Source organism: Aptenodytes forsteri, unplaced genomic scaffold (assembly GCF_000699145.1).
Source record: "Aptenodytes forsteri isolate BGI_AS27 unplaced genomic scaffold, ASM69914v1 Scaffold945, whole genome shotgun sequence".
In the NCBI taxonomy this organism is placed as follows: Eukaryota; Metazoa; Chordata; class Aves; order Sphenisciformes; family Spheniscidae; genus Aptenodytes; species Aptenodytes forsteri.
In genome coordinates this window covers 160,624-169,600 of record NW_008794950.1, presented here as the reverse complement: position 1 = coordinate 169,600, position 8,977 = coordinate 160,624, and the positions used below count along the sequence as shown (strand labels likewise).

Genomic DNA, 8,977 nt, shown 5'->3' with positions numbered 1-8,977 from the left:
TTTTTGCCTGACTTCCTCTTTGTTGGGATGCATCGCTCCTGAGCTTGGAGGAGGTGATCCTTGAATATTACCCGCTTTCCCACAGGCATTCATAACACAACTGTTTGCCAAATAAGGGTGTGTGGGATAATGTTTATAAACTTAAAAATAAAACCCAGTGGGATATCCTGCCACCTAAGCTCAGGCATTAGTTCTAACAAGAGATGAGCAGCAATCCCATTGGAGTCTGTCCGCACACCCTGTTAATTAGTGAGAGGATTGCTATCAAACATGCAGGCCCTGCACAGGCCAGCCTTTATCAGGAGGTGCATGTTTATTTGTCTAGTATCAGTGTCTGTTTCTTTCAAGATGTTACCTGACTAGGTACATAAATAACATATGGCAAGGATCTATAACTCTTGTGCAGGTCTTGCCTGATAATGATATATTAAAAACATATCAGCTTCCTGATTCTGCAGTTCAACAATGCTATTCAACCAAGCAGGAAGACATAAAGTAACTAGCTAACTGAACTTCAGGTTTTATAAAGCTTTTATTGGTTCAGGAGCTAAGGATAATAATATTTAAGCACTTTAAACACTTCTTTATGAAGTGCAGCTATGCTCTGAGGGGGAAAAAAGGCTCTAAAACTGATAGCTGAGTTTACTATTTGAATTGTCTTCACAGCAGATTTACTCAATTTACTTGTCTTTTCTTTTTCCCCCCCAAAATACATGCAATGAAAGCTTAAATCATATTCCATTCTTGGTCACTTTTGCAACTTCCTTAGTAATAACCGTGGATTTGTTGCTATTAATTAATAATTTTACTGATATTTTATAAGCCAGGGTAAAATCCAGGTCACTCTCCAAGTTGTCTTGGCTCAGCAAAGAAATAAACAGTAATTAAATGAAGTATCTAGCATCCTGTTGACAAGAAATGAAACAGTAGGTGTGGAAACCGCTGGGACGTTTGGCTGCCAGATATTGTAATGAACTGAACATTAACATTCTTGTGTCCAAATGTGAACCAAGTGAAAATGCTGTCTGGGAAAGGGATCTTCTACATGGAGGAAAACAAAATGAAGCACTTTCTTGGACCTGTCTGCTAAATAACTTTTTAGTACATGGAATTTGTGCTTTACACAAGGGGGAATCTTCCCCAGATTGTGTATTTCCCATGTTTTTTTGCAGATGCTGTTTATTTTCACTGTCCTCTATGCAGACTTATAGCCATCAGTTTTCTGGCAGCCTGATTACAATAAAGACTTTAAGCCTGCAAATGAACACAAGCTAGCTGAGTGGCCCCATCCCCCGTGCAGGAGTTGTAAAAAGCAACGTTTTCCAAAAGGTAAAATACGAGTTCCTTACAGGTTTTGAAAAGTAAATGGGAGGTATATGCTTGCAGCAGGTGAGCCTATCCTGAAAACAGACTCCTCTATCCACAAGAAGCCTTTCATCAAGGAGACGAAAGTGCAGCACTTCCAGGCACACTGGAGGTGATACGGATGCCTCAGTCTGTCAGTGCCTTGTCCTCTTAGGCCCCAGGGCTGGTTTTGCATTAAAGCTTCATACAGAGATTAGTGGCTGGTCCTGAAACGCAGAGAAACATTTCTGCCATTTTTTCTCTTTGCACAGAGTTTAAGATCATTGCAGTTTTGCACTCATCGTTCAATGGGAGCTTGTTTGATTTCTGGGTTGGAGCTTGATCAAAGGTCCACTGAAATAAACATACCACTTATACTAAACTTCATGGGCTTGGGAATCAGGCAGTTGATCTTCCTGAAAAATTTCCAAGAAGTAGAGCTGTAAAGAAGTATTTGAATGATGTCATGGAACTTGTTTGGCACACAGGAAGGGCAGGGAGTTCTGGAGAGAAGCTGCAGCTTTACAGAGAAAAAGAAGACAAGGGCAAGGCAAGAATATGTTAGGAAGGATGCCTGGACTAAGTGATTGAGAAAGAAGTTTGAAGAAAGCGTCACAGACCTATACAGGGATATAGAGATGAAAGGCCCAAGATGAGAATCAAGTATTCAAACTGAATGCAAAAAGCAAGAGGAAATAATTGGCAACGTTCAAATGAAAAATGGCATGGATAGAATGGGAGGAGAGAAGACTTTGAATACCAGTAGTAGAGAAAGATTATGTAACACAAAGTGAAGAAAAAGCAAAGTGGGAAAAACAGTGGCAGCCCAGAAAAAGAAACAGGCTGAGAGCAGAAAGCAACTTGTGGATACAAGACCATGTTGTACCTTTAAGTGTACCTTGCTTATGTCTCTGTGTATAAATGTGTGTAAAGGAGCATGAAGTATTTGGTAGTTAAAGGACTATTTTTAATCTGAGAGGAATGAATGAGTTTGCTACGTGTGCATGTTCTCTCCAGTAAGAAGTTCATCTTCTATGTATTGTGCTTGCTGTCAGTGCTTTCTCAACGAAGAGAGTATATATTGCGCACCCAAGTTATGGGCTTCTGCTGTAATTGGTATTTCTATGCAGAAACATTTCTGCAATAAGACTAACTTACTGTGGCATGTTTTTTTCAAGTTATCTGGCAAACGATGCTTCTGAAGATGTTTGCACAAGCTTCCTGTCATTTTTCCTATTTATTACAACTTTTCAAACTAGGGATTTAAAATTGACAATATTAGGCTATGTGCTTTCTCAGTTGAACTAGTGTAATCTGGATTGATCAGCTCATTTCTCTATTGTCAAGTCAATTTGCCTTCACTTGCCAACCCAAATAAGAACTGAACTTCAAATAGATGATTAGAACTTCGTGTTCTATTTAAATACTTGCTTTTGTTGTGCTGGTATGTCATTGCCTGACCACTCATAATTAGAGCTTGTTGAGAGATTTTTAAATGCTATTATATCAAAACCAAATTTTTCTAGTCAAAACTAAGAGGAAGAGGTCCAAAATAGTGCATAATTTAGTGGCTGGAGTACTTGAGGGAAGACTTGTATCACGCAGATCTGAGCCTCCTTCTTGTGTAACGCACAATCCAGTAGGACCCTGATAAGCTTTGTAATGATACCCTGCAAGGCCACTCAAAAGGACATGCTTTATTTAAGGGTAAGCCTTAAACCAGAGTGGTCTTATTTGCTTCAGAATCAGTAGTTAAGGCTGCAGGGATGTGCTGGTTGGCTATAAATGAGTATTAATGTTCAAAGACATTTGATACTTTAAAAAAAGAGGGGGTGGGGCAAAGAATAAAAAAGGTGGAAGTGAAACTTCGAACCTATTTAAAAAAGGTGTTAAGATTGTGTTTCCCTAAAAAAAAAAAAAGACAAACATGCAGTCCTATTCATCTATAACAGTTTTAGCTTATCAGTGCTCACCAGAATACAGTGGCTCAGTCCTGCTCAAACACAGGCTGCAGTAGTTTGTCTTGTGCTTGTGTAAGGTATGCATGTAGACAGGAGAATTCTTGTGAATTCTGGATTTCATGCTTTACTTTTTAAGGGCTTAATCGGATGAGTTTCTGAAGGTATAATCATCATCTTACCCTGTCAAGCTCTATTATTCCATATCCCATCTTACGTTATCCCATCTCATATTATTCTATTTCCTATCTTACTTGATACTGAGCTGTCAGTGTATAATCTTCATTTGGCCAACAGGTGACAAGAAAAACTAATGAGCGGATAAATCATTGCATCTGGCACTGTGAACATACACAGATGAAATAACTTATAAAGCTTATTCATACTTCACATTTTTGGTGCAGTATGCAAAGGTGCTGTTGGGTTAGGGCAGGGTAGACTTAAAGATCCAAGAGCATTTCCTAGGTGTGAAGAAGAGCTGTGCAGATAAGCAGTACTGTGCCAAAAATAAGTTTTGAGATGTGAAGAGAGGAACCTAGGGAAGGAGGGGTAGGAACCGTACTGAAGGTCTGAGCACCAGAAGGAACAAGAGCAGAGATCCTTAGAAAGGTTCTTAAAACTGTGAGCAGTGGTATGACCAAAGCCTGTTTTCTGACAGAGTTGTATTTCAAGGCTGCATATATCCCAGTATGGAACTCCGATATTTTGCAAAGTTTAAGCAGAAGCTTTGATAGGAGTTATTGCCTTGCCAGATACTGTTTTTACGAAACCCGCAGAAACTTACTAACACACTGTCAAATTTGGTTGTAATTGGAAAATAGCTTCAAAAGAGTTCTAGGGGAGAACAGACTGGCTCATACGTGTATATAAGCTTTAAAACAAATATTTTCTGCCTGGATTTTAATGTCAAATGCTTTGGTCATGGTGTCTCTTTTGCTTGTAATGACCAAGTTTGAGAAAAGAGACACTATCAGTCATTCATCACTGGTGTCAATGTAGTTAATTTGTATTCATGCAGAACCCATGCCATTAAAGTTCATTCAAATTCAGTGTTACTCCTTTTTCAGAGTCTCTTCCAACAGCAACAAAAAAACTCGTTTCCTTAATTCTAGGGATGTAATCCTCTTGCTGAGACTGGTCGAAGCAAACTGCAAAATCAAAGAGCTGTCCTAAACCAACAGATCTTAAGAGCAGTAAGAATGCGAGCTGGTGCTGAAAATCTTTTAAGGTATGTGTTGTGACTTCCTAGTTCTCTTGCCTAAGCAACAAAATTACTTTTTAAAAATTTTTTTTAAGTCTCTTAGCTATTGCTTTTTCCCAGTCCACCTAACCGCTCCCCTAACGTGCTGCATAAATTACTGCTGGATGTATGTGAATCTCCCTGGAGTTTTTTTAATGCTGTAGCTCTATAGAGTTATTACCTGCTATAAAGTGCACTTTCAAAGCTGCTGTGTTGTAGCAAATGAGCTGAATGTTAGACTATCTTATGTTGCTCAGTTTGATCAGCTTTATTGGTAGTGATAATGGCAAGTGAACCTTGCTGAATATTGTAATGAGTCCTTTTTACACCTTAAATCAAATAAAGGTATTGTCATTATGCTGTTGCTTTTTCCAAGATCTGTTAGATCTGTGCTCTGCAGTGGAAAGGACCATCAGCTGCCTTATTTATTCCATGTAGTGGTGATATAGGAGCAGCAGGGTAGCACACATCTAATTTGAGCTGGGTTACAATTGCCACCAAATTCTCCTACAGTTTGAGGTAACTGGAAGAGACTTTGCCCTTTATCTGTTACGTTTTGCTCACCAAATCTTTTTCTAAGACAGTTTCTTATGTGGCTGTCCCCACAGGAATAGCCTAATGTTGACCCTGTCTTGAAGCTATTACATCCCGTGATTAACTGCTTAGCAAACAGTCCTGTAGCTGCAAATTTCCCCAATACTCATCTGCAATAGTCTCCTATAGCGTCTGTTTCTCTGCAGCTGGAGGAACAATGGGTCTCCGAGAACAAAATAGTCAATATACTTCCCTTAGAGAAGTGCAAATGCCTGGATAAATTCACTTTTCTTAAACTTGCCATTAACTGATAGGTTGCCCTTTGCCTGTCACCTGCCTTTATCTCCACTCTTGGCAAGAGGTGATAGGTCCAAAGCTTATGTAGTTTTAGCCTCTGTGACTGACTACATTTTGCTTTGTTTTCTGATAATTGACTTAAGGAGTAAGACTTAGGGTCTTTTGCTACCTTTTGTATGCATAGCGAAATCCTTGTATCTGCTTTTGAAACTGAACACTGTTCATTCAGTAGATGTTTCTGCATGCCAACTCAGGAGTGTTTTGGAAAGGCTAAAGAGATGGGTAATATCTAATGTGAACACTGGTTACTCTAACATTCAACCTAAAGATGTCCTAAAGTTCGGCTCCTGATTTAACTGCTGAAATACTGAAGTTGCTTAGTGGGAACTAAGCCTGTTTGAAGAGTAGAGGATCAGATAGATTCCTAAGTTATTAAAAATCTAAAATGAATTTACATCTGTTAGACTATTAAAACTTGTTAGCTCTTTGAAAGAAGCAATTTTAAAAGTAACCTGACCACTAGATAGTTCACATGATTAGATGTATTTACAGTCTCCTAAGGAAAAACGTGAATAAATGAGCTTTATGTGTTCTGATTCTATTTGCATTTCATCAAGTTGTAAAAGAAGCAAACCAACTGCTGTCCACAAGGAGCCTTCTGCAATAGGACTTGAGAAAAAACTGGAAATGCGGGTTTCTTTACTTTCGGCTGAAAGTAAACGCTAGGCTTGAAACAAATGATCCATATAGTGCAAAGACTCTGAAAGTCACCCTCTCCTTTTTCATTGTCTTTTTGTTCTGGAAGTTCTGAGTTAAAACTGAATTCAGAGTAGAGTTATGTGGATCTCAAGGATATCACATTGCCCCTGTTGCTGTTTGTTATGACAAAGTATGTCTACAGTGCAACAACATGAAAAGGTAATCAAATTAACTCTAAATTGGCATGGATGTTGAAAGCAATATAGCCATATTAGAGAAGTTCACCTGGATGGACCATTTGGGCTTCTGAGAAAGATATTAGAATCCCTCCTGTGGAGGATGGTAAGTTAGACCAAACATGGAGCCTTAATAACATCATAATTAAATCACTGCTAGCGTCACAGCTCGCCCATAACTGGTGGTGGTGCTGCCTTTATCTAGGAAGATCCACTCCACCCTGAATTTGTGTCCAGTTTGACTTATGCAGGCAGCAGATGTTAACATTGCTTAATCTAAGCAATCTCAGGTGTTCAATAAAGTACAGCATAGAAAATTCACAGATAATGCATATTTATAATATGAAGTACAAGCTTAGAATTTTAGCCTTGGAATAACTAGTTCTTCACCAAGCTGCTCCATAAAACCGGAGGATTGTTCCAAGGGGAGCCTAGATGTAGGAGAGGGTTGTTCATAAATATTTATGTGGGTGAATTTTATCTTAAAATAAAGGTAAATGCAAAATGCTGCAAACTTAAACCAAGTTTGTTATTGTCTAATGATTTGGACTCTCTAATAGAGGAGTACAGTATCTTAAGCCTGGATATGGATCAAGGCCTTTTATCTTAAACTCATACCTGTGGTTATAGATAACAGTTTAAGTCTCTTGAAAACAGTAATACTGTATGGAGAATCAAGTTAGAAATAGTGATATAATATCCTGAAATACACAAATAAGAAATTACACAGAAATGCTCTGGGGGGCTAAATACTAACATCCACTGTGCTGGCAGTTCAAAACGTTGTCATGTAAATATATAAATGGCAAAGGAAACAAGCAAACAAAAAAATCCTATTTGCATCTGACAAAAAAAATATAGAGAAAATTGTATTGTATTAAAAAGAAATATCTTTCTACCTGTATATTTGGTTGTAAAACGTTCTGTAGTAACAGTTTTATGGGAAAGTTGTTTTCTTTTATTCTTAAGATCAGCAGTCTCAAGAGATCATTATTCAGTTTATAAAGTGATGAAGTCTTTTGAAAAAATATCTCCTGACTCCCCCCACCTCCACCCTCACATCTTCTTCTAGGAAAAGATCACATAATCCAAAAAATAGGATAGTGATTCTGTTTAAGATGCTTTAGTTTTGTTGATTAATGTATCTGAAAATAAGCCTGACTCTTAATCATCTGAAAATAAGCCTAAATCTTAATCACAGAAAAAAAATTTAGCACATAGCAAACCTTCTATGTATCTGCGTGCTGTTATTTGGAAACTATCCCAGGCTCTCTCTTGACAGAAAAAACCTAATAAATTCTGAAACATGAGCTCTTGTATCATCTCTTAAGGAGATAAAAAAAAAAAAATCTTAAAAATGCTGAGAATGCTAGCAAGGGGGTCAACCAAGCTTATGTACAAAAGCTTTTCCTCAGCAATAAAAAAGTTATACGTCTCTTTCTTTCTGCAGAGCAACCACCAACAACAAAGTACGAGAGCAGGTACTACTGGAACTGAGTTTTGTAAACTCAGACCTGCAGATCTTAAAGGAGGAATTGGAAGGACTTAATATCTCAGTAGAAGTTTATCAAAATACAGAGTAAGTAAAAAGCTAAGTTACTCAATAATTAACAGATCCTTCTGTTTACCACTGGAAACAAAATTGTTTCTAGGTGAGTGTGAATGCTGGACAATAATTGCGTGAAAGAACAGAGAGCTTGATAGGAAGAGAACATTTTTGATGGTAGATTTGTTGACTAAGGGTTAGTCTGCATATTTGTCTTTCACTTGAGAAAGGTATGTACCACTGATCCTTAGATACGGAGTTCCTTCGTGGAGGAGAGTATTGCAAGAACTGAAAGCTCTTGTGGCTTTATGGGGGGATACATGGCACCTAGCAGAATTTCCAGTACTAGAATGGCTAATCGGTTCAGTGCATTCTGGAGTGAGCAAACCTAGTGATATAATATCTGTTCTCAAATGCAGTGCATACAGCAGTCCTCTCTTTAGCTGGAGAGTAGAAGTCCAACACCGATTTGGAGCTCAGAGCAGACTTTGAGGTAATCTTTAAGGTGTGCACTTCAGTGATAGAAATTCATAAATTAGCTGGCTAAAATAGATAAATTTTTAGTCGATGAAGTTGGAATTGTTCCAAGATATTTTTCCAACTTTAAAGACCGCACTAAACTTCAAATTGCAATGGATTCCTCAAAGAGAAAACTTCAAAGTTAAAGATTATTCATTGCCTGAATACTGCAATGATTTCTGTGTCAGTTAGATGTCTTGTTGCTCCTAAAACTAAACGTTTACTATTTGATTAACATTAGCAGCTCAAGACACAAATTGAAGCATTTCTGTCATGGTTTAACCCCAGCCCGCAACTAAGCCCCACACAGCCGCTCACTCACTCCCCCCGGTGGGATGGGGGAGAGAATCAGAAGGGTAAAAGTGAGAAAACTCATGGGTTGAGATAAGAACAGTTTAATAGGGAAAGCAAAAGTGGCGCATGCAAGCAAAGCAAAACAAGGAATCCATTCACTCCTTCCCATCGGCAGGAGTGTTCAGCCATCTCCAGGAAAGCAGGGCTCCATCACACATAATGGTTACTTGGGAAGACAAACACCATCACTCTGAACGTGCCCCCCCTTCCTTCTTCTTCCCCAGCTTTATATGCTGAGCATGACGTCATA

The 8,977-nt window shown here is 38.4% G+C and overlaps 1 protein-coding gene across 1 annotated transcript in view; it reads left to right on the top strand.

Annotated features, from left to right (window-relative positions):
* The window catches only part of RHPN2 (rhophilin Rho GTPase binding protein 2), a 36,633-nt gene that overhangs the window by 10,332 nt on the left and 17,324 nt on the right, over positions 1-8,977 (top strand). The window contains exons 5-6 of the mRNA XM_009275272.2: positions 4,415-4,530; positions 7,759-7,887. Of these exons, the coding sequence (XP_009273547.1) occupies positions 4,415-4,530; positions 7,759-7,887 (245 nt within the window). The remainder of the gene's footprint in view (positions 1-4,414; positions 4,531-7,758; positions 7,888-8,977) is intronic.